The sequence below is a fragment of the Stigmatopora argus genome, chromosome 11, assembly GCF_051989625.1.
Source record: "Stigmatopora argus isolate UIUO_Sarg chromosome 11, RoL_Sarg_1.0, whole genome shotgun sequence".
Lineage (NCBI taxonomy): Eukaryota > Metazoa > Chordata > Actinopteri > Syngnathiformes > Syngnathidae > Stigmatopora > Stigmatopora argus.
In genome coordinates, this window is record NC_135397.1 from 10,008,115 (window position 1) to 10,022,472 (window position 14,358).

The following is a 14,358-nucleotide window of genomic DNA, read 5'->3' on the forward strand; positions in this document are numbered from 1 at the left end:
TCATCCTCTCTCACCAATATCTCCGATGTTCTCCTCTCTCTCAATTCTCACCTGATCCAAGTGTCTGATTTCATTTGTATGGGGCCAGGCCACTTCCTGTCCCTCGGGCATGCAAAGTTGTCATATCAAATAATGAAAAACACAACGCCTTCTGCCAACCCCTTTCACAATCGCACACAGACGCGCTTCTAGGAATAGCCGTTTTTTCACCACATACTGTCTTAAAGTTTTTCCGACTTGATTGTGCCCTTTTTATGTTACTTGCGTTGGGAATTATGTCATTAAGAATACAAGATGACAAAAGAAAAAGTTATCTTCTAAATGGTCGAATTAATTCTTAAACTGATAAACAGAAAGGGAGCTTATACCCCAGTGGCAGAGCTAAAAGAGACAGACAAGCATGACGTCAACCTCACATTTTGAGCTATACTTAGCAATTTCAGAATCTTCAATCCAACATGCATCCATATATTTTCATGTGAGACAGGGCAATAGTACACAGCTGTATGAACTACATAAATGCTAGATCCCTCCAAAAAATGCTGAGCATCCGATCTTGTACTAACCACACGGTCAACCTGGCACTGAACATCGAACCAGAAAGTTGGAATTAGGGGAATATTTAATTCTGGACTGCCTTTACATTTCCTTTATCATTTGCAAATTATATTTTTTAATCTTTTATCTTTATTGTACTGATGGCTTTCTTCTAATTACCATTATATGCATGTGCAGTGAATAGCCATGCCCTGATAACCAGCCTGAAATTTAAAGAATTGTTGTAAATGGAACAAGCTTAACTTGAAAGGTTGACCAATGGTGTTTGATTGGGGAAGAACGGCTGTTTTATTTTATGGTCGAGTAAAAGACTGCTGTCTCTTCACCCAGAACAACATTTATTATTTTAAAAGGGTTGGGGGTTCTTTAGTTCATCACATCATTTTCATTCCAGCTTTCCTTTTTGAACTTTTCTTGTAATCATCAATTGCGTGCCCAAAAGTATACCCACAACATTAGAAGTATATACGTTCCAAATTTTGTCGTTAAAAAAATCAGGGTAAATAATGGGTTATGTGATTTATTTTGTTGATGTTGTTGGGAGCATATTGTAACTTTAGTAAGTAAATCCCCAGAACCACACCCACTGTTTCCTTTTTGTCACACAGCAACTTGAAGGTGTTCGAGGAAAAATGAAAGAGTAGCAGTCGTCTAATCCTTGGTTGTTTGCAACAATTTGGGGCGCTAGGTTGAGGAATGTGTAATTAGCAGACTGTGCGTCTCCATTCTGACTGAACTCGCTGACTGGGGTAGACTGACTGGTTTTGACAAAGTCTGTAAAGTGTGAGGTCATTGTGAAAGCAGGGCTGAAGGATGCTAAATTGGGGTGAGAAACAAAACAGATTCATCTGCAGGGCAAAATCTGTTATCGTGGAGTGGTCAAGAGAAGTGCTTGGCATGTGTTAAAATCCAAACACTGCGATTTAAAGGGGGAAAAAAAAGTAAGACTGATCCATCAGTTAGAAAATATAAATTTGGATAATTTCCTGGTAGTCACAAGGCATTTGTTTCTCAAAGTGGATTATGGCATCTCTCTCGTATTACATGAAGTATCACTAATTTTAATGTTCCACCTTTTTACAATATATTGGCTTTAACTTTTTTTAATCTAGTAATTAACATACTTTCCCGTTCTATTGTATTTAATTATTATCAGATTTGTATGGATTTGATTTTTAAACTATCGGCTATAATTTTATTTATATCTACTTGATGCAATTCTCAAAACTTTTGGTACTTGCTGGCAAAAAATGTTTGACAAACCATTCATGTGAACAAGTGGGTGCATGTTGCAATAAAGACGTGGAGAATGTCAGGTGGACTTTTGGGAAATTTTTAAGATGCAGCAGTGTGACGGGTGACTTTACCATCAAGTCTGTGATGAGTAGAGAGGGACGTGGGGTGGGGTGAGGGGCTTGGTGGAGGGGTGGGTAAGTGTGTGTAATTACAGGGGCCCAGAGAGGAGAGGCCTATAATCAGCTTGCCCTCGGGAAGGAATGCAGCTCATCTTCTCATGTAATTACTCCCATTTAAATAGCCCCAACTTCCAGTGTACTGCTCACCTTTTCACCGTCTTTATTGCCCTACGCACACATATCCATACTATACACACATCCAATAAACAACAATCCCCAAACAACTCTTGCAAGGTAAGCAGGCAAAACAAAGAGGGGAAAAAAATGGAGTCATGTGGTGCCTGTAGTTGTGGGGACCGCAGGCCTCAAGAGGAATGGGCTCCAAGTGAATACCAACCATGGCAACCGGCCACACTGGGTAGATTTGCGTAACGCTCATCAGGCAGCCGCACTGTGGTGTGGCAGCCGAGCAGTGGCGCCTCATACAAAACACTTACTGTACTGTTGTCACTAGAAAAGCACACGCACGCGCGGCGCACCTCACGTAGTAGTTTGACCTCCAAGTGCGACATTGCTCTGTAATTTGGAGAGGATAATAGGAAAACAACATTGTCTTAGGCGCCATTCCTCCTCCCTCTCTCCCAGCCTCTCCCTCTGCACCTTTGATAGTGATTGATTGTGCTACTTGCCTACTCCCATGTTCCCATACGGCGGGAGGTCTCTGGGGCGCGCACACAAACGGCAAAGGGCCACTTTTTGATGGGCTATGATTAATGAGCTCCGCGGGGGTGGCGCCCTCTAGCTGCGACAGAAGACATCCCCAGCCAAATTGGAGCCCACCCCCTGCCTGTCCAGTTCGCTCTACGGCACTGGTGGCACCAGTGGGTTGGCTGCTACAACACAACCACGAAATCCTCTTAGCGCGCCCAATCTTGCAGTCACACTTACCCACATATTTAAAAACACACTCATACAATCTCTGTTTGAGTAGGCTGTCCCTCTTCGTACTCTCAGGGATAAATATAAACCAGGTAGTACATTATGCAAAATCAATTATCGTCAAAAGATCACTGCTGATTGTGGTATTTATTTATACGTAATAGTAGTTACTCTTCTTGTTGATCTTTTCCTCCAGTTTCCGCAGTGGATTCTAATCAGTAGAGATTCTCACATATTGGATGCATGATCCTTTTGTAGACAAATTCTGTGAGTTACAATTTGGAAATGTAGTAAATGTGTGCTGGTCTACACATACACAGCCAGGCACATTGGAATGTGGTGAGGAGCAATCTGTTCTTCTTCCGGTTGACCAGGCTTGTGGTTGAAAGGATGCCAATGTGCGATAGGTTAAGACAACTTTAAGCCATGCAACCGATCTTTAATTTGTCTCCTTATTGCTCAATGTCTGTGTGCTGTGTGTGTGCATGTGTGTCATGTCATCAAACCTGCCTGGTCTGTTCCAGTTCCATCAACCAGCCATGCTGGACAGACCAGAGAAGCGTTTCTGTCACTTTGCATTTCCATCGTCTACTCAGCCTTCCTCCGCTGCCAATCTTGTTTCAATTTATTTATTTATTTTGGTCACCTCTAGCTTCCTTTTTTCTTCACAAAAACACATATCTGCTAGTCAAGAGTTGTCCCTTTAAAACATCAAATGTTAACCTTTCAATAAGTGAATACCCTAAAGTGTATATTCTGTGGGTGTCATATTTGATTTAGTAGAAAATCATTTAGAGTTGTGACAGAGCCAAACTTTATATTTATTTTGATTCAACATACATTTAACATTTAATACTGGTATCATATTTGGTACATGAATTTTGAGCAATGTGATATTTTTTTCCCTGTGATTAAAAACTGATATGTCCTATTTATGACAAATTGTTTTAAATGTTGTAGATTTTGTGTTGTGAGTGACCATTAAGGGGCTCAGAGATTAAAGATTTTTAATTTGTCCATTACGTAATGGGCTTTAAAAGACTCATTGGTTCTAAATCAGTGGTTGTCAAAGCGTGCTAAGAGTACCACAAGTTGCGCTCGGGCTCCCTCTAGTCATACGTTAAATAATAAATGTTTAGACTACCTTGTTTTTAATTCATTAAAGTCCATTAACTAATTACAGTTCAGTTATAATCAACTCAAAATACAAAAGACAATTTCTTTTCAAGTGTTTTGTAATAACCTTTTAAGCATAATACTATTTATCTCGATCCTTAAATATCCCACTCAAAAAAGGATAGTTAATGTTCGAACTGTGACTTATAAAAACCATAACAAAAAAATGAAACATTTTCCTTTTTCTTAGCATTTTGGCCTACTACAATAATGTATTTTAACTTAATTCCTGCCGTTGACCCAAATGAATGTCCAGTCCATTTGAACTATGACTAAGTCAAAAGGGTTTGGACGTCAAGCTTTATCAATGGTAGCAACTGTGTTAATTTTGTCCCTGTTGGGATCAATAAACGCTTCACAGTACGCCTAATTGCTTCACGTATTGCGCATATATGTATTTCTACTTCATCGAATGGTTGGTCATAAAACACAGAACCTTTTGCGGTTACCTTGTACTTTGACAGCTGTAAAGAGTTTGAGCACCACTATTCGAAACTCTTTAACTTTTCTCACTACTTTCAGATCGAGCTAACAAATTTATGATAAGTAGGAATATTCACCGAAATTGATATGGTGTATTAAAATGTGAAGAGGTACAGGCAGAAGAGATAAGTAAGAATCAAAGCATTTTTAATGCCTGTGGCCGTCTTTGTCAGAGATTAAGTCTGTCGGAGTCTTCGTGGGGCGTGTAAAGTGTCAGAGTCATGTGGCTGCTGCTCATGCTGGTGGCTGCATCAAAATATCCAAACAAGAAATTCACAAGGCCATCATGTCAAAGCCACGGGAATTCACAGTGTTCGATCTGCGCATTCGTAGCGGGGCGTCAAATTCAGCTTCCGGCCTCCTGCCGTCTTTGGAACCACAATAAATTTGTGTGTACGTGTGTATTTTTTTTTTTGCAAGTGAGTTCCCTATTAAAAGATGACTTGTGCCTCTCCACATGCCAATGTGGAAAGAGGCTGCTTTGAAGTGTAATTGGTTGTGCAAGTCTACGTGTGTTTGAGGGAGGTCAGATGGGCAAACTGTTTGAATCTTCACACTCAGTCGGCGTTTGTTGGTGTGTGAACAGACGCTGTGGACAATCTGCACTCAGACAATGTGCACACAAGGCTTTTGTCTAATTTTGTCTCATTTTTCCATCTAAAATGTAACTTTCTATGATATGCATTTCTTCCGTCGAGCTCCTCTGTAGCCTTCTCTTTACACTGATCAACATGAAGTCAGTTGACCTTACATTAATCATTCAATTTAATTACCTTTTAGAAAGCCAAGGAGAGACTGTCTAACCCCATATATCGTATCTGCTTCCTCTGGCTGAGTCCTGATGAGTTAAAACATGTGTGGGCCATGTCTTGGCCACATTGTTAAGCCATACATTCAAGTTTTTGAGGGTTTTCCTTTGGCACATTTCTTTATATCTTTAAAGCACTTGCACAATATAATAATTTGTTTGGGGCCATACATGGTTTGTAACTGGCAGATGTAATTATGGCAAAACAAACGCATGAGAGCCAAATCATAACGACATCAGTTTGGTCTAGAGATTTGTTCTGCAATTCACTGATGAATAGCTGCATGTGCCAAATTCATTAGGAAACGTCTTCTTTCGCAGCTTGTTTGATTTATACATACTATATATGTGCGATAATCATGGTGAAGATTTGTTACGCAATGGTTTCTGAAAGTCATTATTTTAGAGGTAGTCTATAAATGCCTGTGTTGTCACATTTAGAGGTAAAGTTTAGTTCATCTGGCTATAAGCTATTTGTTTTGATCTGAATGATACTGTGCAGCTTGATAAGAGCAGCACTTTTGGCTTTCTGTTCACGCAGATGTTTGTCCTCAGTGAGTCACTTGTGCTTGTACTTCATAGCTTTGGGCTGTTGTTGTACCTATTTGTGTGTTTACTGAAGCCATTTGAATCCAGCAGGCAAGACTGGAGTCAAGGGGGAAAGACGAGGAGCATTTTTATGTTCTACTCCCAGCTGTAGCAGAAGAATGGGAATATTTTGTTGTTATTTGTGAGTTTATGTACTTGCACGACACCTGAGATGTACTGTACTTCTACATACAGTGCAATACCTCCAACTCACAACAATGTTCTTTATTCAAATTTCTGCTTATGGTTTGCAACCTTTAAGCGCAGTGTGAAACAGCCTCTTCCATTCTTTTGAATCCTGACTAGAATTGTGTTTACCAGTTATGCTGGAATCAAAGGTTTACCATACCACAACAACTTTTATTCAAGTTCTTCACATCCCCGTCCTGCCGCCACTTTTCTTGTCGGTGAGTGGTTCTTGATGTGGCTTTTGCTTTTCTTTCCATCATGTCTCTTTGTTCCAGACCCCCAGTCCTGCCTTTTTGGTGGCCACGCTCCATTACTGTCACTTAGATTACACAGTGCTGAGGCTCTCGGTTTGCCACACTCCCGACAGCCTTAGTCTTACTACACACATTTTCACCTAGATGTATTGTCCATTGCACCTAACCACAGTAGTACGATGTGGTACAGAAAACCTTGACTTGATGTGTTTGTAAAGTGTGTGACAATCAACATAAAAAGTTGAGCATTTGTTAGTTTAGCAAGCAACAGGATTTCACTAGTTTATTAGTTACATGGGGACAATTATGCTACCGGGCTGACAATGTGACAAAAATGTCCCAATATATCCGACTATTTAAAATCTATTTATATTAAAGTTACTATGAAATAATACAGCAAAATAGATTTTATGATAGCAGAACATATTATGGACACAAATTCATTCAGGAAACTGACCAAAAAGGCTTAATAATAACATTGGTCCCTACTTAGTCTTTCTTTCTCAGCTTACTTGGCCTTGCCCACTAAAAATCTCCAAAGAATTATATGGCAACCAGAAAAAGTTGCAGAAATTTGTAGTCTGCTGGCATGCTATCAATTGGCTTTCTATTCCCATGATGCCATGTGAGCCTTCTGTCATTCACCATGTACTAGCTAGACGTGATCATCAATTCTCATCGTGATGTCACAACCAGAATTACTGAAAAAGTGGGCGTTCCCTGAAGCATTGCTTTTGGTCAAATAACTATCAAGTATTAAAAACCAGCCAGATTTGAGTGCCAACTTTGTTTTTTTTACATGTAAATGTAGTGCATTTACTATTTCATTTTTTGACATGCTCACCATTTCATCACACTTAAGTGTTTTACACTTGGATATGGTTCTTTATAGCAAAAGGTAGGTGATTGACTTGATAAACACTGGTTAGGATCTGGTGCCTCTGTACGTGTACAGAATTGTTGAAAAGAATGTCCAGAAGCCTGTGCTTTCCGGCTGTCTGTTGTCTGCCATTAGAGCAATAAAAGTCTTTTTGTGCTGCACTGCAAGGAGTTGTTGTCTTGAAGCCCCCCCCCCCCCCCATCTGCACAAATTGCCGGCTGCTAAGCTCTGATGGACGTCTGTACACTGGCCCAAAAACACAGATTCCACTTAAAACCTCCCAGCTCCATTATCCCGGAGTGAGGTTGCCCCCCCAAAAAAAACTATTGTTGCTCTTTTTTCTTCATAATCTTAAAGTGTTGTTTAAACTCTGCAGGCCCCAGAACACACAGACTGAGGCTTATGAAGTAAGATATTTATACAAATTTGGAGGGTTTGTCTTTTATTCTGAGTGAATACCCATCTTGCTTCATCGGGCTGTCTCTGGTGACACTCTTCCGCCCTCTTACTCTCCCTTCGCCTGCTTTCCCAATGCCTGAAGAGTGACAGGCTGTTTTTTTTTCAGATGCTGTTTGAACACCGAACAATCAATGCTGGGCAAAGTGAAAAAAAAGCGTGGGTAAGGGTTGGGGAGGAGCAACACAATTGGTTATTGACCGAGAATTCAAAGTCTGAAAGGCTGGAAGCGACATTCTAGCAACAGGACAGAAGGAGAGAACAAACAGAGAGGGCGTGAGAGAAGCACCGTGACAATTGTAATCCATGTTTAGATGTGTTAACGTTTCGACCAAACTTTTATGAACCTGCAAGTGTACTTACTTGTAGTTCTTCATGTCATTTTTATCAAGGTTGACGTGGGATTTCATACTTAAACACAATGTAAAAAGCAGGTCCCACTATCTCCATTGACTGTTTGTTGGTCTGAACAATTTAAAACTTGAATTTGAGGTTATGAGGCAACTTAATTAGAAGAGCTAACAACCGTGAAATGTTCTTTTAGGATGTTAGCTTACCTCTGATTTGTTTAAATTTGCAAATATATTTACAATATGAAAAAAATGAACTTCCAATCATCTATTTTACATGAAGCCTCTGCTGAACCACTGAAGTTTTGGGTAGAAATTCCAGCTGGGGAAATTAAAAGCTCCACTTATTGCTAAATTCTATAGTATTAATCAGTTTTGTCTTCCTATCTTTCTCACATACACCACTGGCCTGCTCTCTGCAAGGAAAATAGTTGCGTGCTAAGATGTTTTACGTTATCATTTTTTGCTCAACATGTTTGGATATGGGAGAGGAAATTGCTGGTCTGTTGTATATGGAGTTTTTTTTATTTATTTTTATCAAAAAGCGCTTACCTCAGCAAGTGAACCTTAAGACCTGACATCAGGTGCCCCGGTAAAGCATTTTTGTGCAAGGGATTTAAGTTACATATTTGAGTATTATCTGTTGGTTCAGGTTGCACTCACAGGTTTGTTTGTTTTTTTTCAATACAAAGTCACTGGGTAGAAATTCTTTGGATATGTTTATTTGAGAGATTGTCAGGAGATTCTGTGTAAAGATGACTGACTAATGGCTGGGTTTTGCTTTAGAGTGCTTTTTGAGTGTACTTCGAAAACACACCTCAATGCTCTATCATTGAATCCCATATAAATCCCTACTGATTTGGGCGTGCGAGCCTTCCAAACTTGCTCCCTGCTTGCCGTCACTTTCTGTGTTCCGCTTTGCTTTGCTTTCATGTCTAAGCCCAGAGTTTGTCAGGGGGAAAAGTGGGCTAGAGGGGTGGTTGGTGGAAAACTGTTCATGTTCCTAAAATAGAAGTGTGTAACTCTCTAAGTAGTTTCTCTTGTTCTAAGGTTGTGGAATAGCTGATCACGTTGAGCTTGATACATTTATAACGCCATGAAAATGTATTTGCCCCGAGTCTGTTGTTAAAAGCCTCACAATTTCCACATTCACGCGTCTTTGTTTTATCAAATAGAACAATGATGTAAAATGGAGTTTCGAGAGCCATATCTTTGTGATATTGCCGGTTTTTGAATGTTGAACAGCTTGAAGGAATGATGAATTTAACAGATTGATGGAATTTGTTTATGCACCCTTGGAGATGTGTAAAAAAAAATACAGTAAAATTCAAAGCCTTTCAAAATAATGACACAAAATGTCTTGAAAGCATGCACTATGGTTACTGCTCAGTTGTAGTTTCGCACACTCCATGCATTTTAGCCAGTTTTTATGGACGAATATTGCTTCAAAAACGATCATTTTGGTTCGCATCCTGAAGTTGTGGATGAGCGTACTTTTTTAAGCATGTAAAAATATTAATGAGAACTGCTTTTGAACAGCTTTATCTATATTACAGATAGCAGCTCTTGAATGAAACATTTCGGGTGGTGGCTCAAATTCATTTTAAAATCCTACGTTTTAAGATCCAGATCTACAGCGTTCATACTTTAAAGTTGCATTAAGCTGACGCCAAAATGGCAACGACATAAAAAAACGTTTGAATATCAAATACAGGGCCTGAGATTTGTGTCCATTCTGCTAGAAAAAGCTCTTTACACAAATGTCAGTGGGGACGTGTTGTATCGAGCTTGTCATCAGATAATGTCAGGATCTGAGCTGCCTGTCCAACGAAGGTCATCCTTTTCGCTCTTATTTAGAAACATGGACGATTGTGGTCTCTCTGTAAGGCTTTGATTTACCAGATTCTGCACTTTTCCTGAGGAAGAATAATTATTTCTTATCAATTTTATATGTCTTATCAATGTTTTCAGAGGGCAGCGACTACAGTGACGCCGAGGTTCTCCCGGACTCTTATCCATCAGCGCCAGCAGAACCACTCCCAGAATTCCTGCTTGAACCAGAAGATGCTTTCATTGTGAAGAACCGTCCGGTTCAGCTGCGATGCAGGGCGTCACCGGCCACACAGATCTACTTCAAGTGCAACGGGGAGTGGGTCAATCAAAATGATCATGTCACCAGAGAGAGCTTGGACCAGGTCACAGGTGAAGTAGCTCCAAGATAGCCAGTAAACCAATCTTCAAACACATGGCAATGTCACCTTGTATTTTACAGACCTAAACAGCATACTCAATTACAAACATCATTTCAACTGCATGTTCCATTAGCTCTTTCAAGGTTTTATGTGTGCAATAACTGCATTTGGCCTGCTGCCAACTCCTTGTTGATGTGCATTATCTCGCTTTATTGCTGTCTCCCCATAGGCCTGGTGGTGAGGGAGGTGGACATTTCAGTGTCGAGGACCCAAGTGGAGGAGCTCTTTGGCTTGGAGGACTACTGGTGTCAGTGTGTGGCCTGGAGTTCAGCCGGCACCACCAAGAGCAACCGCGCCTATGTCCGCATAGCATGTCAGTAATGTGTGTTTTTGGGCAATTTTTGTTGCTTATCAGAACATCTATCAAGCTAATACATGTTCATCCGGCCTGATTTTGTGAAATGATGTGTGATTGTTACACTGTACGTCTATTATGTAATGTCAGTGGTAAAGTGAATGTTCAGTTAGAAGTCACAACATAAGTATCGCTAATTCTTGATCTGTGTTTCTGCGCCCTAGACTTGAGGAAAAACTTTGAGCAGGAACCATTGGGGCGGGAGGTGCGACTTGAACAGGAGGTTTTGTTGCAGTGCCGCCCCCCAGAGGGCATGCCCGCTGCTGAGGTAGAACACTCTCACAATCACTGGAGAATACTTTCGATAAATTGCTTTCCATCTGTCGTCTCAGATGTTCGATAGACAATTATCAATTTTGGTGGCCTCTGGGTTCAACATTTTGGTTAGGATTGAAGAAATTACTATTTAATTGACACTTTTGAATAAAACTGAAGAATGGGCTTCCCTGAGAAGTCAGAAATTAATCGCAATATTCTAAATTCAACCACTAAAACTATTTTCTCTCCAAATATGACATCTATATTAAGGAAAAATAAAAAGGGGCTTGTTTTTAAAAGATAATTGAAAACATTATTGACATTTTAGAATTTACTACAGTTTTTATTAAATAGTATCTACGTATGGGTATTCAAACAATACAGAAGCACAGAATAGTTTCCAACAATGCTCTAAATTTTGGTTACATAAATGAGTTAAGCAAAAATACTGTATTGTTAATAATTAGCGATTGCTTTTGCCAACCCCAACATTTTGTTTTACCTTTAGCTGCAGTTTGGTTTTATATTTTTTATATATCCCAGCAACAACCCAATAGATCTTTACCGAGCTTTTAGCCATTTCTAATGATTTTTCTGACTGCCAATATTCAACAGAACTACTAAAGACTGTCATGGATGATTTTTGATTCTTCCTTTAGAAGAATGATCTACGAATGAGGTTCTTTTATCTTTCAGGTGGACTGGCTGAAGAACGAAGATGTCATTGTCCCTTCGCAGGACTCCAACTTTATGATCACCATTGATAACAATTTGATAATAAAACAGGCCAGACTCTCAGACACAGCCAACTACACCTGCTTGGCTCGTAATGTTGTGGCCAAAAGACGAAGCAGCACAGCAACTCTCATTGTTTACGGTAATGTCAAAGTTTCCCTTCTCATCATTTTTACACCTCCCACTCAAAACGAGAACACAACTTTCAAAGTTTCAAAACTGAGTTCTCAAACAGTTCTACAATGTTTGATACAGTTACCCTGTATTGGATTATGGTATTGAAAGGTACTGAATCTCATCCAGTTGGTCTTCAATTCTACAAATTGTGCTGCATTGCTTGAGTTTGTGTGTGCAGAGAGAGAGGGAGAGCGAGACATTATATATTAGGTTTATTGTGTTCAAGCTGTTGCCAAGACTGCTTTTTCTGGCATTGTTTTTTCTGTTTTTAAAAATGTACTAGTACAGTAATGCATTCGGCATTTGTTGGTTGTCTGTTTGTCAGTGAGCGGCGGATGGTCCTCATGGACCGAATGGTCCGAGTGCAACACCAAATGTGGGCGGGGCTGGCAACGACGAACGCGAAGCTGCACCAACCCTGCCCCACTCAATGGAGGAGCCTTCTGTGAAGGCCAACCCTTCCAGAGAGTGACTTGCACCACACTGTGCCCAGGTTAGCATGACAGTCTCATTTGTCTTAGTCCTTGTCGCCTGTAGTCATGCAGCTTTTCAGATGAGACGGACAGATTTTTTATTTTGCAGTTTATCCCTGTAATTTAAAAAAAATACTTTAAATAAGTGACAGTCCAAACCCTCTTTTTTTCCAAAAGGCTTTTAATGGGTAAAATTAAAGTGCAAATAGAATTCCCATGCAATACATGTGAGAATAAGTGAAACAGAAAATAAATAAATGAATGAATAGAATCCCTATATATATATATATATATATATATATATATATATATATATATATATATATATATATATATATATATATATATATATATATATATATATATATATATATATATATACACACGACTATTTTACATTTTACTACATCCTTACAACAAGCCATATCTTTTGTAAAATATTAGTGTTAAATTAACATAGCAGTATTGCTTGTTTATTTCATATGTTATTGCATGCATGTCTATATTATAGTATAAAAATCAAAGACATACAGTATGTAAAGTGTAGTGATTGTAATATTTTTTAGAATTCTAGAGTTCAGAAATCTGACATGATAGACAAAAAGCTGAGATCAACTATCGATTCCACAGCTAAACATTGCTTAAAAACAGATGTCAGACAAGGTCAAACAAGACAAATTGTGTTCCCCACTGCTCCCATCATCAGTCGCGCAATAAGATTGCTCTCATTTTGTCATTCACGTCAGAACCACTGTGTTAATTACATGTTATACACCGCCGTGACACTTGGAGCTTTGTCGGCCAGATGTAATGAATCAGATAAGAAAGCATCTACAGATTGCCAAATGAGACACTTTAACCCATTACATAGAATTCATTATGACTCAAGTCATGCTCAATTCATTGCTCTTGTTGCTGGTTGACGTATTCGCCTCTGTTGTGTCATTCCAGTGGATGGAGGCTGGACCGAATGGGCAAAGTGGTCTGCCTGTAGCACTGATTGCACCCATTGGAGAAGCCGCGAATGCCAAGCCCCTCCACCTAGGAATGGGGGCAAGCACTGCAGCGGGAGCATGATGGAGAATAAAAACTGTACCGTGGGGCTCTGCTCACGCAGTAAGTAACGTGAATGTACCGAGTCAACGTCACGCATTTCATATTTCAACCCTTACCTTTACTGGACCCTGAATACAGACTAAATCTGTGCAAAGCTTTCATTTGCGTAGTATCTGAGAAGATGTAGCGCGCCGAAGGCCTCCATCAGAACAAATCCCCTTCGATTTTATTTGCCGCCCCAGGTGGTCATTCAGAGGATAATAGAAAAAAAAAGTGATTCTTTTGGAAAGTCAGACTACATTTATAGGGTGCGGTGCGTGTCCAAGCGATTTTTGTACAGAAATGTATTCCCCAAGGTGTGAAACTTTGAGTAGCAGCATGGAAGGACATGATAGTGCCAAAGAAAAAGAACAAAAGAAGAAAAAAACGGATGTTTCAAGAAGGAACATGTTAGCCCGCAAAAGAAGGCTTCGTCAAAACAGCACAGATGGAGAGTGAAAGAAGGCGAGAAGATGAATGGGAAAAAAGCATGATACATCAGAGTGGAAAAATTAGCCCAGTGTAAAGCATATGAAACTTGAGTCAGATTCACCCTGACGCCAACTGCGTTTCCCTTGATGAGCAAGGAGAGATTCAGCTGACAGTGTGTTACAGTCAACAACATAGACATCCACGGAGGCCACTTAAGACATACACACACACACAAAACCATCTATCGCAACACGCCTAATTATTTGGACAAAGCAAACGAGTGGGTGGATGCAGTATAGGTTGAGCTTTACTTCTACACTATTTACGCAATTCCTGTCATAAAGTCTCTTGCATGGAGAAGCAGATAAAACAAAAACCCTCTGTGATCTAGCGAACACAACGGACTCATGAGGTTGCCAGGGAAAGATACACACAAGTCATTGTGACACAGGGAAGCGTTCCACCGTAGACTATCTGTGAATGTGTCACTTGGCGTTCTACGGATCACTGATTGACTGGTTTTTATCGTTTCTGGTGTTATTATT

The 14,358-nt window shown here is 39.8% G+C and overlaps 1 protein-coding gene across 3 annotated transcripts in view; it reads left to right on the plus strand.

The window, feature by feature from the left end:
* Positions 1-14,358, plus strand: part of unc5b (unc-5 netrin receptor B) — a 42,995-nt gene that overhangs the window by 17,599 nt on the left and 11,038 nt on the right. For all 3 annotated transcript variants that reach the window (XM_077613464.1, XM_077613465.1, XM_077613466.1), the window contains exons 2-7: positions 10,008-10,238; positions 10,458-10,601; positions 10,808-10,911; positions 11,598-11,778; positions 12,139-12,306; positions 13,238-13,402. In XM_077613464.1, coding sequence (XP_077469590.1) covers positions 10,008-10,238; positions 10,458-10,601; positions 10,808-10,911; positions 11,598-11,778; positions 12,139-12,306; positions 13,238-13,402 — 993 coding nt within the window. The remainder of the gene's footprint in view (positions 1-10,007; positions 10,239-10,457; positions 10,602-10,807; positions 10,912-11,597; positions 11,779-12,138; positions 12,307-13,237; positions 13,403-14,358) is intronic.